Source organism: Nothoprocta perdicaria, unplaced genomic scaffold (genome assembly GCF_003342845.1).
Source record: "Nothoprocta perdicaria isolate Ctin4 unplaced genomic scaffold, notPer1 scaffold_46, whole genome shotgun sequence".
Taxonomy (NCBI): Eukaryota; Metazoa; Chordata; class Aves; order Tinamiformes; family Tinamidae; genus Nothoprocta; species Nothoprocta perdicaria.
The window spans coordinates 2,884,448-2,905,836 of record NW_020455710.1 but is presented as its reverse complement, the minus strand read 5'-3'; the positions used below and the strand labels follow the sequence as shown (position 1 = coordinate 2,905,836).

The 21,389-nt window shown below is 40.0% G+C and overlaps 2 protein-coding genes across 9 annotated transcripts; one reads left to right on the top strand and one right to left on the bottom strand.

Moving 5' to 3' along the window:
- Positions 1-277: 277 nt before the first annotated feature.
- ZNF207 (zinc finger protein 207) lies at positions 278-11,151 on the bottom strand. Of its 8 annotated transcripts, none has more exons than XM_026046724.1 (12): positions 10,988-11,133; positions 9,526-9,652; positions 8,934-9,072; positions 8,323-8,493; positions 7,848-7,923; positions 7,299-7,346; positions 5,481-5,551; positions 4,652-4,812; positions 3,760-3,852; positions 2,290-2,532; positions 1,427-1,589; positions 278-1,235 (listed from the first exon to the last, which is right to left on the bottom strand). In XM_026046724.1, the coding sequence occupies exons 1-12, from the start codon at positions 11,026-11,028 to the stop codon at positions 1,075-1,077; spliced, it is 1,494 nt and encodes a 497-aa protein (XP_025902509.1). In that variant the 5' UTR covers positions 11,029-11,133; the 3' UTR covers positions 278-1,074. The 8 variants fall into 8 exon arrangements, with proteins under 8 accessions (XP_025902509.1, XP_025902510.1, XP_025902513.1 ...); XM_026046725.1 differs by having other exon boundaries at positions 8,323-8,490; XM_026046728.1 differs by lacking the exon at positions 7,299-7,346 and having other exon boundaries at positions 8,323-8,490; positions 10,988-11,151.
- A 724-nt stretch (positions 11,152-11,875) lies between these two features.
- Positions 11,876-18,572, top strand: CUNH17orf75 (chromosome unknown C17orf75 homolog). The gene is made up of 10 exons (XM_026046740.1): positions 11,876-12,009; positions 12,157-12,228; positions 12,557-12,682; positions 13,154-13,294; positions 13,569-13,626; positions 14,317-14,436; positions 15,090-15,154; positions 15,275-15,411; positions 15,963-16,066; positions 16,509-18,572. Exons 1-10 carry the CDS (start codon positions 11,876-11,878, stop codon positions 16,731-16,733), a joined length of 1,182 nt encoding a protein of 393 aa, XP_025902525.1. The 3' UTR covers positions 16,734-18,572.
- The last annotated feature ends 2,817 nt before the right edge of the window (positions 18,573-21,389 follow it).

Below are 21,389 nucleotides of genomic sequence, written 5' to 3'. Positions count from 1 at the left end.
GCTCACCTGTGTGTCATGCACCTAAGCTTCTAGAAATCTTCATCTAAAAGACTCCTGAAGTTCATGCATTTGCACATTTAAAGGAAAAGTCAGTTGAAGAACGAACTAACAGGATGCACCTGGCACTAGGATGCATCTTATAGCAATCACACTTATATCTCGCAAATAAGTGCCAGGACGAGAAATCATTTAAAATTTATTGAGGATGAGAAAGCACAAAAAGAAACATATGCCATTAAGAGAAATTACATCCAGGAGTTAAGATGTGCCTCCTGCAACCTCATTTTTGAAGAGAGTTAATAAGTGTACAGGTCTTTCTCTACTCAAGACATGCAGCTAAAGGAGTGACTTAGTTTTAGAGCAAGGAATCCAGATTTTATCAAAACAGCACCAGTAACTACATTCATTACACCAAGTGCTATCATGGCATGCATCGTACAAACCTTTCAGGCAGATGTCCACAGCCGGTCATGAATAAGAAGGCATATAAATTTTTCTCCTCTTTTATTACAATTAAGTTTATAACAGTACAGAAAAGTCACATGACCTTAGTGGGTCAGTTTACTTAAACCCTGAAACAGGAGGAACTCTAAACACATTAAATATTGTTACATGTTCCAACTTTTAAATGTACAGGTACTTGGGAACAGTTACAGCCCTCACCAAACTATGTTGGGGACATGAAGTCCAACAGCACTTGAAGTGCTGTGAAGGCATCATTTTACAAATAGCAACATAATGTTACAGAACTTGCCTTTAAGATGGTATGTTCATGTAATTCCAGCGCCTTCACAATTTAACGAACCATATTTACTATACTTCACTTCTAAAAACCTAGATGAAACATGAAAAAGAAGCCATACAGTATAAATTGCAACATCAGGAAAAGTTCCTGTTATTATTCCAAATAATTTTTCCCGTGTAAAATAATAATGTCCAATAGATCCTTGCATGTGGGAAGATACTTATTTTTAAGTCACAATGAAGCCTTAATTGACAGAAGCTTGGCTATATTAACAGCACAAGATGAGAAAAGGTTTAATCTCCAAACCTATTAGAACGTGTGTAGTAGCATCAGTAGCGGCCACCTTGTGACATTACAGGAGGTCTCATTCCCATTGGAGGTCGAGGAGGTCCACTTTGGTAAGGGGGCACCATCGGAGGTCCCTGACCATAAGGAGGCATCGCTCCAGGAAGGTATCCTGGCATGCCCTGGTGATGAGCACCATACTGACCTATAAACAAAACATTTAAGATGCAAACAAGAATTCATTTTTAAAAGCAGCTATTTTAGGTCTCAACAGTGGGCAGAAGCTGCATTACGTGAAAAGCTGTTTCTTCACAGTATCTGCCACTTTAGTATTAAAAAAAAGTTTACAGTAAAAACAAATCTTTAAAGAAAGAAAACTAGGTAACTTATGATTACCATGAGGTGGCATAGGAGGTCTCATTCCTTGCTGCTGTGGAGGAATTCCTGGCTGTGGTGGCATCATACCTCCAATTGGTCCAACTGGTGGATTACCCAAGGAGGCTTGTCCTGGTCGAGGAAGGTTACGCTGATATTTAGGCAGCTGCGCCCTTCTCTCTTCCTAGAAACAGGACCAGATGATTGTAACACCATGAGACTGACGTTCAACAAAACAGAGTACATAAAAACAAAGTAGATCACACACAGGGAAATACTTCAACTATCTCCAGAGTTCAAGAAGGTTATTAATAGCATAGTACACAGGAATATTAACTTCTGGATTTTTTTCCCAAGTATTAATACTGTCAAATGTCATTCTCTGCAGAGAGCACCTAAATCCTCCCCTTCCTCACGTGAGAAAAACCACCTTCATAACAGGACAAGGCAAAGCTAATACACATAGACCTAAAAATAACTGAACTGAAATTAAGATTAATTTGTTTTAATCCATAAATTCCTGATTTTGACTGCTGTAAGCCTGAAGTAGTCTCAATGCTATTATATCTTTTGTCATAAATTTATCAACTGTAGCCACTTAACTTCACCCTTAACTCACATACAGAAATAATATCCAAACTGTATCCTGGGTTGACAGAGCTGCTTACTGCTAACAAGAAAGCAGCTTATATCTGCAACAGTATCATTACAATATGATAGTCATCATTCTGTAAACAAACATTTTGAGGATGCAAGCCACTAACTAGCACTTTGTTTTGCATTCTCACCATTATTATTACTAAACAGAACACAAAGGAATTCTAATCAGCCACGTTAGCATAAATTGCATTTTTCAGCAAGACACCAAAAATATTTTAACTTACCAGTGATATATCCTCATCTGGATGGATCAACTTACTGGTTGCACTGGTTGTTGTAAGTGTAGCTGGCTTACTTGTTATGGATGTGGCTGGTTTAGCTGCAGTGCTGTTCGTTGTGCTAGTGGTTGAAGCTGTAGACTGTGTGTAAGCAGGGAATGTAGGTTTGGGGGGTTCTGTTGTCGTGGCAGGTGTAGAATTCAAAGGTTTGAAATCAGTACCAACTGGACCGGGAACAGCAGCTGCAGCCTGTGAAACACAAAGATAAATCAATAAAAATATTTATCTCTTAATGTTTAAGAAATAACTTAAGCGATATCTGTTAGACCTCCGAAACCTTCCAGTGAGATACATAATTAAAATAAGCTTGATGAAAAGTAAAGTTCAGCCTTATCACATACTAAAGCAACTGAAAAAGAGACAAAATAAAACCCAATATATACATACTATATAAATATATATGTACACACGCACACAAACACACGCACACGGGAAGGTCTAGGAGTTGCAGATCAAAAGCCACAATTAGGAAAAAAAAGGAAAAAAAAGAAAAAACACCACACACTACTGAACACTTTCTAACCTCAGAGTTCTGTAAATGTCTAAATATTTCCTGATTCACTCTTACATTAAAAGCCTATAGCTATCAATACACAGTTCTCTCATTATTAGCATACTTGAGCTATTATTAGTTTATAACAGAAAATGTTAGCATTCATAGAAACTAGGTATTTAGAAGTGTTTAACACTTGAAAGTTCTACTCTGTACATCTTCTAAGCATTCTCTCAATAAAGAAGCCACCGCAGTATTTTCACAAAGTACTGAATCCATCTACAGTTTTTCATCTTCTTGTCTGAAGAATTAGCTTAAGGCAGATATGAAGTCCACTAAAGACTCCAGCATGTCATTTTCATCTTTTTTATTTTGTTCTTAAATTAGATCTGTTACTCAAGAAAAGTTTCCTTTTTCCAAGTTCTCTCTCAAGATGCTACTAACTTCAAATTGAAGTTTTACTTATGAGAGAATGCTTTTGTTTCCAGACATTTTGTATTTCTTCCACTAAACTTTCTAAGCAAAGTATTTCCATTTTTAAACAGGTAATGCAAATTATAAAGTTCCCTATATGATGATACATCATATTAAACAACATAAACTAAAAGCCTTGACCATGCATCAAGCTATCCACTGCCCACTAAAAAGCATTTATCTGCTTTCATGCTTTTTTAACCCTTTAGAACCAGGATGTAGGATTTCATTCTCTGACAACATCTAAGAAAAAAATCAGGCACTTAGACATGCTTATATCTAGAAAAGATGCAACTCACAGTCAAGGACTCTGTGGTTTTATCAGCTAAACATAATCAGGAATAAAACAGAAATTATCTGAAGATGTTTAGGCAATTTTAGGTTTTAAAGAATGGTCCAAAGGGTTAAGTTGCAAAGCAATTGCATTTTAACTGCGACTTCCTGCGTACTTGTGCTGTGCTAGGAAACAGAGCGTTAGAAGATGCTGACAGACTTTCTGAATTGGAGGAAGCTGTACTTGAGCTTGTGACAGGTGTCCCCATCTGTAGCATAAAAGAAAGGAAACAGTGAAAAGTCTCCAAGCAAATGGATGGAAAGTATCCAAATGAAAGGATTTCTTATGCAAGGGACTTAGTTTTTGTAAATGAATTCTTCCCTGCAGAAGTCCAAAACGCATATAGGACACTATCAAGTTTCTGTAACATACTTCTTGAAAGCAAAAGGAGTTATAGCAAGCGTAATCACATGATAGAAGTCAGAAGCCATTCTAACCACCATCATTTCCCCACTTCCCTCCCGAAAATACTTGAATAAATTTTGACTGCCTTATTTTCCTCATACACTTTTTTTTTTGAGGAAAAAAATATCTTCATCCAGGCAATGTTTTAATACAGGGTAAATATAACTATAGGATAAATTAGTCCATAGATGTGTAAAGAGCTCATTATGAAAAGAATTAGAGAACAAGTGGTGTCGAGATTCAAAATCAAGAAATGTTAGGAAAAGTTCTATGCAATCAGATTCCTGCAGCTGACTAACACCTCCCCTTGCCCACCCAAAGCACCTTTAAAAGGGCAAACTATATGAATTAGATGTTTTGTCTATTCCTCTCTCCCTCACTTGCTTACAAAACTTTCATGTCGTTTCAGGGCTGTTTTAAGATTTTTTTTTTTTTTTATAAGTCCATCAAGCTTTGCACTGAATTAAGACTTGAAAAAAAAAACAACAAAATAAGCAAAATAAGCTATGTCTGGGGTCTCCTCAGTAATAAAGAGCAAACAATGGCACAGTAGCAATTTAAATAATGCAGTACGCTAGATTCCAGGCTATGAGATACCTTACCTGCCCTGCACTTGGGAAGAGTGGTTTAGTAACTGGAGGCTGAGGGGTAGGTGCTGATGCAGCAGGAGCAGGAGGTCTATTCAGAATACCTGGTGCTGCCACAGGCTGTGCTTGCGTCATTGGAGGCATCCCAGGACGAGGGCCAACAGGGGGTGGCATACCTACAAACCAAATGAACCTGTAGTGACATGGCTCAAGAAAGCCTAATCTTTTAGAAAAGGTTGCTCACAGTGTTCTAAAGAACAAAATCTTCCCCCAGGAAAGATGTGTTCTTAAGACAACTGTAAAAGAAATCATGACAAAGGATAATGCCTGCAGTTCATCACCAATCAAATGTCCATGCAGAGGCAAGAGTCAGCTACTGCTGAGTAAGACTGATTTAAGTTGTGCGTTTCGCAATACTCAGAAATTAGAGGCTGCTTAAAGAACTCCACAACATCAAGAAAGGAGGTTGGGCAGCTCTGTTCTATCTATAGCAAGAAATTTCCAGTTAGTTTCTTTACTCTGCAAGTTCATTACATGCGTATATCACGTTATTTCACAAACATTTCACATCATTTTGATTTTCCAGATGCAGCCACAAGAAAAAAAAAGTTTGTGTGTGAAGAGAGGTTACACAACAGAAAAGTAATAGGAAAAACAAAATGATATTCCATATTTTCCATTCACAATAGTGCCAAATGGCCCTGTCTTTTGTGCAAGTGTAGCTTCTCAGATAATCCAAACACACACATGCACAGAGTACTATACAGAACAGACTTTGTTTAAAAACATTAAGTTATATTAGTTTAGTTCTCACCACAGAAGGAGTTTGACAGCCCTAACCTACCTGGTGGCATACCAGGCATAAGAGGTGGTATTCCTGGTCCAGGAGGCATCATCCCACCCATTGGCATCATCCTATTAAAGAGAAAAGGAATACTAGTATGAACACTCATGATTAATTGTTAAGACAACTGGTACATACCTGTATTAGATAAAAGGCAGAATAAACAATTTTAAGAACTTCTCAACAGAAGCAACCCCAAAATACAGCCAACTCCACATTTAAGGTATTTTTCTCTACCAGAAAAACAACAATATCAGAAAAATAAAAGCACAAATTCCCCAGGCTCTTTCTACTTGATCATTAATTCTTCAAGCTTTCACATTTTTCCAAAACTGGTCTCTGTTAAATATATTCCAGAGTATTAGTTTAAAAACAGTATCTAAGAATGTGAGCTGAATGCCAGACAACCCAAACCTGTAAACTAACCACAAAGCATAAATGAAAGCAGAGTTTAGACATTAAGAAAATTTCTGGTATCAGTTACAGTAAATATTCCCTGCATTCTGGATTAAAAATAGGTATATATGCAAAACAGAGCCCACACTTTTCTGTGAGGAGTTCTAATCATAGTAATATTTCCCTTCATATTTAAAGCAATCTTTTGCCTGCTACTGATAACCTGAAGAAATGAGAATCACTTATAGGATCCTTATCTTATAGAGGAGACTAGGAATTATGTTCCTTTTCAACACTATACATATAACCTATAATACAGGAAAATCCTTTCTGCACAGGGCTGCAACGCCATAAAAGATGAACTGAGTACAACATTAAGTGTTTTTCAATTGAGAAATACATAGAAAATTACAGGAGACAAACCAAGCCTTAAGCTTGCCTTCTGTTTTCAAAGACACAAAATTGGATTATTGGAAGCAGGATAAAGGAATAACTACTACTTTATTTAGCAAGATAGACAAGTATACAGCAGCCAACTGCATACCAAAACCCCACTAAGAAGCAGTTTCTTCTATGGGACAGTTGGTAATACTTTTATATTGCGCTTTTAAAAAAAAAAAAAAAAAAAAAAAAAGAATGCCAGTCTTTGCTATGTAAGGCAGTAGGCTTCCCAGATCCTTCTTGTCCTCAACTTGTCTGTTATTGCTACAAAGGAACAAGACGGGGAGATGCAGCAGTGACTGGCAATGTAGAACTGCTTCTCCTTTCTAGATTAGTGGTTGGAGAAGGGCAAGTCTTGCCATCCATTTCAGCAACTATCAATTAGACTGAAAAGTGTAGATTAAATAAGGTAAAAGTATAATGCAACAACATCATTCTATAAGACTTCACCAAAAGGGAAGTGGATTACAGTTTTCTGGCAAACTGTCTTTATTAAGTGGTGTTACATTAATTCAAAGTTGGCAAAGAATTTAAGGAACGCTAAATATCAGGAAGTCGAATAAAATCCTGCTCACGATGAGCAACCACAAGACATCTGACAAAATCGAGCTGTCTTCAAAGACAGTATTTATGTTCCAAAAAAAACTTCTCACCTTAGTGAAAAGTAAGCTTCTGCAACAAGTCCTATAGTATAAAGCACTAAAACATGTAGGTGTAGTCTAGTGCAAAATAGCTGTTTATAAACTAAAAGAGTCTATTTTCATTGATGGCTTGCAGAATGCCTTTTTCTTAACATTCAGTTTTCAAGTGTTCACTTAGATAATAAAAACCTCAAATATTATACAATAGCAAAATATGACATTTCCCCATAGACTTAGGCAACAGTCAGAGATTTTCATTTATACAATTTCAAACTTATCAAATATATGACATAAAATGGCATAATGAATGTACCTAAAATTACATTAATGAGATGCTTACATGTTTCCACCACAAAATGACTGCATGTATTTTCTCTGTTGATGTAATCTGTGAAAATTTATGACAAAATCAAAAATCTAACGGTGATTTTCCAAATACATTGTGATAGGGTACTGTGTCAATCCCAAACAAGCATAAAGAAACACCGACATCTTATATTTGCCCAAAACTTAAGAAAAACTTAAAATGGCTAATTATTTGTTCCTGGTTAGGTCCATGACCTTTAAGTAAATGCACAACATATATACATATACACACAACACACAATGCAACAGTGATTTCTTAGAAGGCTCTAAACCAATACAGCAACATTTTACAAGGCAATGAAAATAGGAGATACCATATTTCACAGATAAACTGATCATTAGATCTTATTTTTAATGTAGGTTTATAGCCCTCTAGATCTTTCCTTAGTCTTAATACTCACAAAGAAGACTAAAGAGTTCATAGGTTCCTACATGGTTTTTCCTAATCACCTTTACTTTTTCTGTGACACATGATTTAAAAGGCAGAGTATGAATATGTCATACGAGTGTTCTTCATACTCACCCAGGTGGCATCCCAGGCATAACTGGAGGCATTCCAGGCATCATAGGTGGAACACCTGCCATTAATGGCGGTATACCTATAAAGTAGAAATAAAAAAAACTTAAATGATATTTGCTAAAAAGTATAGTGTTAGATATTTAAGAAGGAATAAATGATATAAATGATTTAGAAAATACTCTAAAACCTTATTTTCTTAATTTAATCTATGAAATATGTTTACAAGCAAATCTGGCTTAGATTCATTGTCTACTGATCAATTTTATTAGCATATTAACATTGCTCCCATCTAGAGGCAAGTAGTACTAGGCAATTTTCTTCGTAACTGAAAATGTGCAGGAATATATGATATTGAGAGCGTGTAGAATAGGCAAAAAACACCTCAATGTCAGAAGGGACAGATCATTATTCCAGCGTACAAGTAGCGGTCTGCACTTTCGCTGTGTGTTTTAATAACTTGTAACTTGAAACACGTTACCTGGAGGCATTCCTGGGGCTCCCGGTACAGGAGGCAAACCTGGTTGTGCCATTGGGGGAATGTACCCCTGCTGAGGCTGAACCTGTTGTGGTTGAAATGAAGTCGAAGCTGCAGATTCATCATCTTCATACTCATCAGAATCATCCTGCTGTTTCTTTTTCTGACTTTCTGCTGAACAGTATGACATATAAGGTCAGATTGAAGGTAAATCATATTCTGTAAAATATAATTTTTCTCTCTGAGTGACTGGCAAAGGCCTAGATCTGCAGTTACAGAACGTATTAACCCAAGTACTACTCTGCAGTGATGTAAGACCATGCAGGCAGATTCTTAGCACTTGTATGAAAGACTATGATCACACAGGGCCAACATTTAACCAATTTTCATCATCTAAGAGAAAACGAAATATATATATATAAAACTGTTTAGTCTATATGATTGAGGCAAATATTAATTCCTAATATTCAACTTAAACTGACTCAAAAAAAAAAAAAAAAAATCAGCAAGAACAACAACATGAACACCACCACCACACATACACTCATCAAAGTTAATGTTATTTAATAAATAGGTTATGGCAATGACAGATAACTAGCTAGATTTTAATTTACCCTGAGTTTTTTGTTCAAGTAACCTTCTCCTTTCCTCCATATCTTTTTCTGGAATGCCCTCCATGCCATAGATTTCCAGTTCAATGTCTGTTCTTCCAGGAATAGCATTTGGGACAGCATCTATTGTTTCTTTATGTACCTAAAGAAGGTCATTGGAACGGGGGGGGGAAAGAGGGGGGAGAAAGAAAAAAAAAGTAGTTTTCAATCCATTTACATTCAAGATGGAAATAAGCATCTTGAAGCATAAGAAAGATTCTTCCTGTTAATGATGCTCCTATTCTTTGAGTTGTGTTTCCTAGTCACTGTTTACTATTTGCTTCCGAAACCGGCTGCTATACTTGTTATCTGAACACCAAGGCAACACGTAATTTCTTCACTCCTCCCACTCTTCCTCCACTTCCCCAAATGGCCTGAAGATCTCTACTGCATATATTGTGTGAACACAGCACAGCACTCCTGTTGTGGAAACAGATGACTTCCGTTTCTAGCACATTTTCAACATTACAGAAGCCTCCCCGCAAAACATGTTTAAATTCCCTAATTTTTGCAATGTTACAGAACTAGAAAACTTGCATGCGTGTTTAAAACCTACCTGCATACAATGTATAGCTAAACCAGGTCCTGTATACAATTTCTTATGACATATGTGGCATTTAAAGTGCTTTGCTTTTTGATGCTGAATAAGGATTTTTTCATCATCAAAATCCCTGTTACAATACCTATGGAAGACTGTTAAGGAGTTTTAACACTGGAAAGCATAACAGTAAGGCAATAAGCAACTTCTTCTAAAGAAAGGAAAGCACGGAAAATATCTCTAAGCACTAAAATCACCACAAGTAGTTCACGGATGTCTGAAATCAAGCTTCACATAGGACCCAGCATCTCTCCCTCCATCCCTCCAGATAATTATGCAGACTACAAAACCGGGAAGAGATAAGCATGCAATAAGGTTAGAATATTAAATAAAAACATGAATTTGAACAACATGAAAAGAAAGTGATGATAAATACTTGTTATTATATAGTTATGTTTATAAGTATGTGTAGTATGTGTAGCTAACATTTACAGACAAAGGAAAAAAAAAAGCTTTTAGTTAATAAATGCCCTTCCTTTTCCAGTTGCCCAAATATATCAATTTTTATGGCACTACATAAATAGCCAAAAGATTTTCTGCTTTTTAATTTAAAAAAGTGATTTTTTTTTAAGAGGTAAACTGCAGTTTCCCTTCTGCAGGTCAGCATTAATCTGTCAGTGCAACACCTCAGACATCTTGCACAGCAATGCAGAGGCACATTCGACGTTAGCTGTTATTGCTACAGTACACTTCTCACTTCCAGCAAAGCAAAAATTGATACCTAAAAAAGCAGCACATATGCCTTCAAAAATTATTGAAACAAGCAACTTGATCTATGATCTTTTGTCAACATTTTATTAGTGATTTCATATCGGGATATTTCAGAGAGAATAAATCTGTATTATCCCCACACAAAGGGGCTTACAACCCCTTACAAAAAGGCAAAAAATAAAGCTCTCAATAGAGGGGAAAGAAAAAAAAAGTTCAACTCTCATGCCACAACTGCAAATCCAAAAGCCTGGAAAAGGAGTTTTCAAGAGACCTTTCTGTGGCCAGGCTGCCCCAGTTCTCCCTGAATACCCACATGCATTAGATTTGTGATTTTTCCCCCTTCTGCTACTATCCTTCTTCTCGGGGAGACAGATTGTTCTCTGTTTCCCCCAAGGTCCCAGTAACCCGAAGGCGGGCGCCAAGGCCGGCGGTTAGGCCCAGGCCTCGGCCTCAGGCGAGGTAGGCGGCAGCGGGCGGACTAGGCCGCATGGCGCGGAGGGCGGTTGGGAGCAGAGGAAGCACGGGCGACGCTCCACCGCCGCTCTGAGGAGCAAGGAAAATGAAACAGGGCCTGTCCCGGGCTGGACGATAAAGGGGCAAAGAAAGCGCCGCACCTCAAGGCGCCGAGCAGAAGAGGCAGGACGGGACCGCGCCGCTCCCCTCCCCCACGCCAGCCCCCACACCCGCCTCGCCGCACACTGAAGGATACCAGCACCAAGGCTTCAGCTGCTTCTTCTTCTTACGACCCATGGCGGCAGCGGCGCTCCCGACCTACGCAGAAAGGAGACAAGGGAGCTCGCCCCGGCCCGCAGCGCCCGCACCCGCCACTCCGCGCAACGGAGCGAGGCAGGCACAAAATGGCCGCCGCGCGCCTGCCGCCTCCGAGCTCCCAGCATGCACCGCGGCACGGAGGGCCGCCCACGTGACGCGCTCCCCGCTCCCGCCGCCTGCGCCGTCCCCCGCACCGGGGGTCGCCGCCATTTTGTCGTTGCGCTGTTGCTACGGCGGTGGTGCGGGGTTGGGACGGACAGAGTCGTCCTGAGATTGTTTAAAAAAATCACACGGAAAACTCCTGACCTGCTTCCCGGCTCCCCGTGCTTTGTCTTTCCGGGGGTGCTCTCCCCGTCCCGGTTTGCAGCCCTGCGGGGTCCTGTCTTCGTGCTAGGGAGCTGCTGGGTGCGCCCCGCTCCTCGAGCCGCCGCCGCCTTCCCGACGCGGCAGCTGCAGCCGCTGGGCGCGTTTGCAGCGCCGCAGTGTCCGCTCGAGCACAGACCCCGCGAGCGCGGGAGCGGCGGCGGCATCAAACGCGACCCGCGCGTGCCTGGCCGCGAAGCAGCCTCTGCAAGTCCCTGGTGCCGCAGCCGGATCCCGGTGCTTCAGCGTGGTCGCTGCGGCCTGCGCTGCCCTTCCCAGCGGCGAGCAGGGCTCACACAGAGCGAGCACCTTCCAGGGGCGGCGCGGCGCGGCGGGCGCCGGGAGGGGGAGCCCGGCGTTGGCCGCGAGCTGACGCTGCCGGGGAACGGGACACCGCGGCACGGCCGCTCCGGTTCGGGCCGCTGCGGTGAGATCCGGCTGGGTCCGGCCCGGGCGGGCCGCGATGCTGCCGGCGCTGGCGGATGGCGACGAGCGGGAGCTGGAGAGCAGCGAGGAGGGCGGCGGCGCGGGCGAGGAGCGGCGGCCCGAGCGGCACGGCAACACCTACCACGGCCTCTACGGCTACCGCAGCCGCAGGTGAGCGGCACTGCCTGCAGCGGCTCACTTTCTCCTTGCCATTTTTGTATTTTCCTCGAATAGACCTCCCCAACTCCCCTCATTTCCCGATCCTGCCCCAAAACGCCCTCAGGCCTGGCCCTGCCTGAAATTCGGCTGGATTTCCAGGTCCCTGCAGCAGGGAGCTGACAGCGGCGATGGAAGCCCGGCCGCAGAGACACCCTCCAGCGAGGACTTCAGGTGGGTACAACCTGTAACCGCCGCTCATGTCCCGCTCCGTGTCCAACAGGGAGCCTGTGGCGAGCGCGGTGCGGCTGGATGGCACCAAAGTCGTGCCAAAGCAGAAACCTCTGCCACAGCATCCTCACCGCTGGTGGGGACCTTTTCTGGGCACAGTTGGAGAGCTCAGATAAAATTTATGCATTAAATGTTTATGTATTAAACATAGTCATCTTTGAGTTTGTATTTTTCCTTACTGGAAATACTTAACATTTCTATTTTGTCTCAGGCCTTAACATTTGCTTTTTGCTAAATCTCATCTTGTTTTTTTTTTTTTTTATTTTTAAAGCCTGTCCTTGCTGGATACCAACTTACCAGCTGAAGCGGAGACTGAACTGCGTGGTTTTATTGCGAAGCGCCTTACCAAAGGAGCCCTTTTTGAAGGGATGGGGAATGTAGCAACTGTGGAGCTGAGGTAAAGCATAGCTTCTCATTCACAAATCAATTTAGATAGTACAAGAAACGTTGGCAACGTTGTACATCTTGCCATCTACCGCTGCAGTGAAGTTTAATCCCAATTCTATGCGTTTAGTTTATTGCTGCCGTTAATAACTTATCTGTACAAGTGGCACTCTTGTCTTTTTCTTTCCTTAGGTGGTTTTGAGGAAAAAAATACTGTGATAAATAATTGAATGTTTTGGTATTGAAAAATGTTGCATATACTTATTACTATTGCAACTTAAACTGTGGTTGCTCTGCTGAGGAAAGAAGAGGATGTCCAGAACAGCCCTGTATAGGACCAAACTGTGCTAGGGAGTGAAAAATTCTTTATGGAAATCATGTACATCTACTTTTTGCGATCCTTTATTGTGCTGTATTTATAACAACATTTTATAACAAAACTCTTTTTCTTTGTTTTTCTTTTATTTGCTTGTTTTCTGCATAGCATACCAGAATATAAAGTTGGTTGTTACTACTGTCTTTTCCGCCAAGAAAATCTTCTAAAAATGGCAGCATTGGAATCAGACATCTCAGCTCCAGAATACGTGATTTGTTTCTTAGGTGGTTCAGAGAAAGGTTTAGAACTATATCCTTACCTTACTATACCTTACCTTACCTTGCTATATCCTTGAAGTTTGCTATCTCTGTGGAGAGGGAACTGATATAAAAGTAATATTGTCATACTCTTATGAGAATAATGTTCTCATAATGTTTTATTACTCTTCCTGCTTGAGATCAGTCTACTAGCCTGTTTGTGGAAACCTTCCAGTATATCACTAAATGTATTAATAACAACTATACATTCAAAGGGAAAAATGCAGGTCTTACCTGAATCATCCTATTTTCCTTAAAAACAAAACTTTCAGACTTGAACTGGACAAGTATGTTCAAAGCCTGAAGATAAACTTTAACCCAGAGGTAAGGCCTGATTTTTATTATTTTTTTAAAGTGGTGAAAATAACCACTTTTTACACAAATTTATTACTAAAGCAATCTGGGAGATTTACAATATAGAAAAAAAATTATTGGATAAGACACCAGTATCACTGAGAGCTGTGGTTATTGCTGTAGAGACTATGAATACCTGAAGTGCTATTAGTCACACAAGTCAAAGGAAAAAAGAGGGACTTTTTTTTCTCTTTTATGCCAACTATAAATCTCCTAAAGGTTACTTGTATTTATATTCAGAGAGAAGAATGACTAATAAAATTTAATGGTCTAATGGTAGGTTAGCAGCATCCACCTAGGTTTTTATTGCTTCTGAATGTTGCAGAGAGATTTTTGTTGTTGTTCTCATAGCAGTTTTTCTAATGAAGTATGCATTTTATGCCCCTACCTCATCCCGTTCCTGCTGATGCATGATGATCTTTCTTCAATATATATCATACCAAGTTATAATTCTGTCTAATTCTGGAAACATCGAGCCTTTCCTACCCAATACTCCACATCAATGTGGGTTTAAATGTCAAACTCATGATTTTAGTCTATCACGGTTGAAATAAAGGATTTGACATCCAAATGTCACAGGCTGAATGGATTGTTAATATGCTGCTTTTTGTGTAGAAATCTAATTTGCAGTAAAAATTTTAATGTTTCAACTCATGACAGCAAAAAACCTTGGAGACCTACATTAACCCCTACTTGCAGAGCTGGTTTGAGAATTCTGTGTGCCCTATTCAGAGAGTGGTACAGCTCTTCCAGGAGAAACTTGCCTTCTTGTTACATGCTGTAAGTATATGTCACACTGAAAATTAAAAAAGGTTTGGAAGGCACCTCAGTGTGCATCAGTGTTCCAGCATTGTATTTAAAATACTTTTTATTTTCTTTCCCAGATAGGGAAATGAGGAAAAGTTCCTTTTTTTTTTTTGAATTTAAATCAAATAGTTTTTCCATCCTTTATTGCTAAGACAATACCTAGAAATTTCATCCACCAAGCAGGATTAAATTAATGTTTGAAAAGTAATTTTTTTATGGTTATTTCATTTTAAATTGCTTAGTAGTGTCTAGTTTTAATTAGAATGAGAAAATTAAAAATATAATGAGAAAGCTATTCTTGTGATAATCCTTCTGAGCCAAAAGGAATCTTCTACTGCCTGTTACTTATGCAATTCACTGGAAAAGAAAAGAAAAACTAATCCTAAAACCAGTCCCTGATTTAAAAAAGGCCTTTTTAATGGAATAACTAATAAAGTGTAACTTCTGTATTTCTTCTGAATGCAAAAAATAGTTGCAGTGACTGTAATACTACAGATATTCTTTTAGCTTCTATTTTGAGATTTTTAAAGTATAATTTATGCATGTTAAATACATGCTATGCATTTATTACTAATAACTACAGCAAAGCAGCAGAAATAATATCAGCATTTTTTTCTTCCATAAAGGCTTTGAGTTACACTCCTGTGGAAGTGAAAAACTCAGATGAAAGAACAGAGAAAGACATTAGCAGGTAAAGATGCTGTGAAACCAAGGGGCCTGTGACTAACTTGGTTCTGCAGGCGATACTTTCCTGGTTTTGATATTTTGCTGTTGTGTAGAAACAAGCAATTCACAAGAATTTTTCGGTTAGGTTTCTGGCAGCTGCCAGCCTCCAAGGACTTGTTCAGGAAGGAACAATGACCTCCTTGTGTATAGCCATGACTGAGGAGCAGCAAAAGTCATTAATTATAGACTGCAGTGGAGCCCAGCCTCAGTTGCACAATGCAGGTGAGATAGTGGCTGTGACTACTTCATGTACCCCCTCTTCTATCTGTCTCTCAGACACTGAGTGTGCTGTTCTTGAGCGTGGTGGTTGAAGATAGGCAGCAGTTCACAGGTTCATGCCCAGAAAGTTTCAATTCTCTGTGAAAACTAGAGCCTGCTATTTTTATTGGATTGCAGAATAATTGTTTGCCGTATGCACTGGAGCTACGGTTTGAAAATAGTTGATAATAAAATCCAGAATGCATTTAATTTGTGGACAATAAGGTGTGATTTTACACTTCAGGGAAACCTGCAAAATGTACTTTTTTGTCCACTGGATTTTTGACAAATGGTAGGGGAAGCAATTCAAGAGTGAGAACTTGGTGTGATCAGTGTAGCTGTGTTTGCTTCAGTTTCCATGTGAATGCTGATTTTCTTAGACTTCTTATTTCGTGGCTTGGGTATACTACAATCATTCATTGTGTGAGAGCAATGAAACTAGGTGAACGTAGGAACGTCCTTCTGTCAAGCTTATTCTTGCTCCTCTTTTCTTTGTGTTCTTGAACATGTGACAGGAAGCAACAGATTCTGTGAGGACTGGATGCAGGCTTTTATAAATGGTGCCGAAGGTGGAAATCCATTTCTCTTCCGGCAAATTTTGGAAAACTTTAAATTGAAGGTAACTTTTCCTATATGTTAAGGCCCAGGGGAGACATCAAGGTTACCAAGGGACAGTAAGGAGGGAGGAAAAAAAAATATACCCTACATTATTTTTTTCATATGTTATTATCTAACTCTGAATTCTAATTTGAGGACATTATTACTTGGCATAGGTTGGTTGACAGAACCCATACATATGTGTTCAGCACAGATTCAGTAGTTAAAATTTGCCAGCTGATCTGCCATAAAGATGACGTGAACCCTTGATAGCCCAACTTGATCATATCCAAATGTAATACCCTTCAAGGACAGTACCTGCTTAATTCTTACATTACTCACAATAGCAATACAAAATTCCTATTACAAATGCTTTTGCGCCTGCTCTTCTGTCACTTTTCCACATAGTGGCATATTTCCTTTCTCTATAGAAGGATAAGAAGATACTGTTACTCTCTTCACAGGCTATACAAGACATTAACAACCTGAAGAGGTTTATCCGCCAGGCTGAAATGAGCCACTATGCCTTGTTCAAATGTTACATGTTCCTGAAGAACTGCGGCAGTGGAGACATCCTTTTGAAGATTGTTAAAGTAGAACACGCAGAAATGCCAGAAGCCAAAAATGTAGTGGCCGTCCTTGAGGAATTCATGAGAGAAACAGAAGTGATTCAGACCAATCTTAATTAGGCTGCACTATCTTAAGGGTATTGTATCAGTCTTTAATTTCTTCCATGCTACTTTGTTTCACTATGTCAGAAGTTTTAATTTATATTTAAAAATATTTCCTGGGTTAAATGTAAGTTTTAGTTCTGCCTACTTGTCTTCCTTCTAAATAAAGGAGCATGAGTTTTGTTTTAACGTGTAAGTATTAGTTGTTATATAAACTCATATATAGTTTTCGGCACTTACCAGCTTCTCCAGCTGACTGGTCCTCCTTTTCCGGGGAAGTCAGGCCAGTTGTGGTTTGTTTTGTTTTACTATCATTGCACAAAACAAAGTTACATGGCAAGCATTTTCTGTGTATAAAATATGTAAAACATCTTAAAGATTAAACAATGATAATCTTAAAGATCTGGTTACTAAAGAAGCTCCAACAGTTGAATAAATCATATTACACAAATCAGTCATTTTTGTTCATATGAGAGAACAGAATAGTTTGCAACTAGTTTGGACATTCTACTTTCAAAGTTGCAAAGTTCATTCTTCTGCTCTTAGATAAGGTACTCGTTAATTGGTACAAAGCACAATTGCTTTAAGATGGAAGAGTTTTATGAACTGATGGAAACTAATGATGGAAAATTTTTATGTGCTTGTATATATGTATACATACATACAGTAACCAAGCCTGTTAAAGATAAAATTTAAATGCTTTCATGTAACACAGCTGTACTGAACTCAATAATAAGGTTTACAGTAAAACACTTTTAAATCCTTAATACTGTGACTCTTTGAATTGCAAGTAAGTTCTGTCCTTGATGTCTCCTGTTGAGAAACTTTTATTCACGCATTATAAAGAAGCTGCTGGTTTAATGTGCAGCAGCCTGCAAGCCTCATATTGACAGGAGAACAAGGTATGAGAAAACTAATGGTAATTAAACAAAAGCATAAATATAACGTAGAAGAAGGTGGTTTAGCTGCATGAATGGCTGGAAGGCATTACACACTTAACTGCCTTTGCAGCAATCAGCTATTCAAAGCTGAGGATGAAGCACACAAAAGGTCAGAAAATGCTGAGATGTGCTATTAGTACTTAAATCTGCAAATGTGCAAGACTTCTTACATTAGTGGTAAGGGTCTGATTTAAAACCTTTGTGAGGAAAACAAAACAAAACCACAAATCACAGGCTTTTGATAAGAACGCAAGTTTAGCTTTAAGTGCTAGAGACCTCGCACAGTTTGAAAGCTCGGGATTTTTTTTTTTCCACAAAAGTAGCAGCATAAAAGGCAATTAGTGTTTCTCTTTCCACCACTAATGAGCTATGCTTACTGTACAGCAGATAATTGGGAGCTATGGGAATAAAATGATTATGAGTTTTATGAGTTTGTATAATCCAAGGCTGGTGTCATGGGGACCAGCTTTTGGCTCCTGTTCTGCTACAGATATGCTGGAATTGGTAGTATTTGCTTTTATTTAGCCTTCCTAAAAATATTTGGAACCATCAAGGCAAGGGTATGGTATTAACAAAAAAAAAGAAAAAAACACCAACAAAAAATTGTTTTAATGGAATCTGTGCTCAAATAATATTGTTACAACAAAAATATACAGAATGTACACAATACAAAAATATTTGGAAACGTACAGTAGCGTATTACCTTGCAAATATAATTTTGTTTTACTAGCCCTTAACGGGAAAGTATCACTTGTTCAGTATTTTAAGGCAGAAAATTACATTGGTTGGTGCTTTGTTAACACTGGGATGCATTCAGCTTTAGTAGTGTAAGCAAAAGAAAAGCTCCATAAATCTAGCTTTGTTTGCAAACCAAACAGACTGTGAGGGAGTCAGGAGGCAGGCAGTGACTAACGCATCCATTAAGCTCACTGAAACTTAAGGAATTTTTGCTACGTAAATCAGGCCCAAGTATTTGTTTTGTTCTGTGTTGTAAACTACTCTGCAACATAAATTTTTGGTACCACTTTTGGCATTTCAGAAAGACCTCATTAGAAAGCTCTTCCCAATTAAAAGCCAATGATTAATGGTAACATTAAAAATACATTTAAACCAGTTTGAATCCTGTCTTATGTGCGATTCTTTCTTTATAGGTGCAAAATGCACTTGCTTTCCTTTACAACCAACTCTCAGCGTCAGTGACCACAGGAGCAATTTCTAAGCCATATCACAGAGCACTGTAGGGCAGCACCACTATAAAAGACAAATGACAAAGATACTCCAAGAGAGGCAAAAAACTCAGGGGCACTGGGGATCAGCCCCTGGATCCCAGTTTGCTTGCAGACGCTCCTGGTGCTGAACTGCCTTTAGATTTTCCAGTTCTACTTCAGATAAACCAGTGCCTGGAGCTTCCAAAGCATTTGAGCTGCGCTTGAATCTATGTAAATGAACAGACTCTTGACTCACTAAAGTATGTGAGAAAATCCTACCCACAATCTTGAGAGACTAAACATTGGCACAGAACAGCAGCTGTCATGTAAGGTCGGCCCATAGCTGTCAATGTGGTACTAGCTTTAACGCTGTCAGATTCCAGCTCTCAAACCCCAGGCCAAAATGAAACTTACCCAGACTGATGTAAAGCACAGAGGCAGCATAATCCATCAGGAAGAGCAAAGTCCTGGGACACAGACTCCCTGAGGTTTATTTCCAGTCTGGCAAAAATTGGCTTTGTGACCTCAGACAGACACAATTTCTCTGGCTTTACCCTATTCTTTTCATAAAAAGAAACCCTTTACGTACTCCTACAGGAACAAGTAGTAAAGATTTGTGATATACCATTGTAAGTGCTAGGTATCATTATTAACAGAGGGGAAAATGTCTGGGGCACTTCTTTCTTCTCTCCTTGTGAGGGATAAGCCAAAGCTTCCCGACCGGGCGGCTCCGGAGCCTCCACACTGCCGGCAGGTGTCCCTGGAGCAGCACCCGGGCTCTCTCGGCCGCATTACTGCTCCCTGCCTGAGCCGGGTATCCTCAATGAACCCCTGCTGCAGTCTCCTTGCCACATGGGCAGGCAGCAGAGAAGCAGCTTTTTCTCCTCCCTCCCTCAAGGACACAAGCATGAAATAAGTTCCTTAAACCTGTACCAGTCTCAAATCTGTCCTGCTAGCAGTTCCTGCCTTTTGCTCTGGCCCGACCGTAAGGTTTGATAGACTCACATTGTATCAGACTGTGATGTAAAATCCTGGCAGCAGCTGAAATAAAACCAAAGCAACTACCAGAACCAGCCCCTGCTGTAGACGGCCCCTTCAGGGAAGCATTGCTGGTTGTGACAAGTTGCAACCCCAAATGAGCAGGATGGAGAATATTAAGGTATGGAATAAGCCAGCAGCAGCAAGGACATCTGGAGGTAAAAGCAAAGCCTGCCTGCTATTAAGCTCTCTGGTGCTGCAGTACTATGGCATTGCTGGGTGACTCAGAAAACAACATAGCTGCATTGCCTGATAACTTTGTAATAACATGGCAAGTTTTCACAGTATAATTTTAGTGAATTAAGTATAGCAAAACCGTGAGCTTTTTGCATTGCTCTTTACTCCATGAGCTGATAGGTTCTCAGCAGAGCAGGTCATACATTGAGCCTGGTGTCTATGTACCATGTGAGTTTTAAGCTCTGATGAACAGAAGTGTGACAGGGTTTCATTTCTTCACCTACAATAAATATAGGTACAGATCTAAAGGCTGCCTTTTGTGATTGCCAGGGCTGCTTGTAGGCTGCAGACAGGGAACAGGGCCATAGAAAGAGGTTAGAAAGATGAACTACAATTCAGGAGAGCAAGTCATGCTCTAAGTGAGAACTCTTTTGAATCAGGTTGTGTGAGCTATGCTCAACCATGGGTGAAGGACCAGAGCAGGGCTGCTGAGATACTCTATATATCCTCTGTTCAGCTTCCTCCCGGCCAGGGTCAGAGAGGTGAAAAAGAGGGACAGTGGCACTTGGGCCTCTAGCTCACTGCTCTGCAACAGATCACCTAATGGCAGGCACAGAAAGCTTTCCTGGAGAGATTCTGATGGGTATTACATACCTTTTGGCTGAGAATGTAAAAATCAAAGCCAATTTGTACATACTGCACTGGTAATCATACATATAGCAACCTGGATTTCTTTGTGATTGACATTTTCTACCAGAGATTTCAATATTTTTCCAAAAAGATGTTTATAATCAGAAAGGCTCAGTAACAGGTAAAGGAAGGGATATACTCCTTCAGCATGACCTATGGTTTTTGTCAGTAGTCTCCTTCCTCCCCACTCCCCTGCTTGCCTGTTGCTCCCCAAGTTGTCTCCATCACTGTGAAATCCCTGGCCAGCTCCTGACCTGAAGCAATGCACATCAACTGTTGTGACTTCTCCAACCCACACCTGAACTGCAGAGGTGAAAAGGCACAAGGAACCATTATCCTTCTCTGAAAATCATTAGAGCTCTTAACCTCATCCCTTCTTCTTGTCCCTTGATCCAAGGGCCCATGAGCAATGTGCAACCAGGGGAAACTCCAAAGGTGCAGTTACCTGCAAAGCTCCCATTCCTGTGGACAAAGAATGCAAAAAATCTTTCTTTCACAGGATGTAGAAACTCCTTTCCTTATTCCTCTTCCCTTTCCCCTAAGCAATAGGAGTTTTACTAATAAGTTCCATGGGGCAGAACTTCATCCTTGCAGACAGCTTTATTCAGAAAGGGAAAGAA

What these genes read in the sequence shown, in the direction of transcription:
- CUNH17orf75 (XM_026046740.1), top strand. Translation starts at nt 11,876, where the DNA reads ATGCTGCCGGCGCTGGCGGATGGCGACGAGCGGGAGCTGGAGAGCAGC. An exon ending in AGATAAACTTTAACCCAGAG is followed by an intron (nt 13,627 to 14,316) that starts GTAAGGCCTGAT and finishes AACTCATGACAG; the next exon opens with CAAAAAACCTTGGAGACCTA. An exon ending in TTGCCTTCTTGTTACATGCT is followed by an intron (nt 14,437 to 15,089) that starts GTAAGTATATGT and finishes TCTTCCATAAAG; the next exon opens with GCTTTGAGTTACACTCCTGT.
- ZNF207 (XM_026046724.1), bottom strand. Translation starts at nt 11,028, where the DNA reads ATGGGTCGTAAGAAGAAGAAGCAGCTGAAGCCTTGGTGCTG. An exon ending in CAGCTGAAGCCTTGGTGCTG is followed by an intron (nt 9,653 to 10,987) that starts GTATCCTTCAGT and finishes AGTCTTCCATAG; the next exon opens with GTATTGTAACAGGGATTTTG. An exon ending in AGCCCCAGGAATGCCTCCAG is followed by an intron (nt 7,924 to 8,322) that starts GTAACGTGTTTC and finishes TCTACTTTATAG; the next exon opens with GTATACCGCCATTAATGGCA.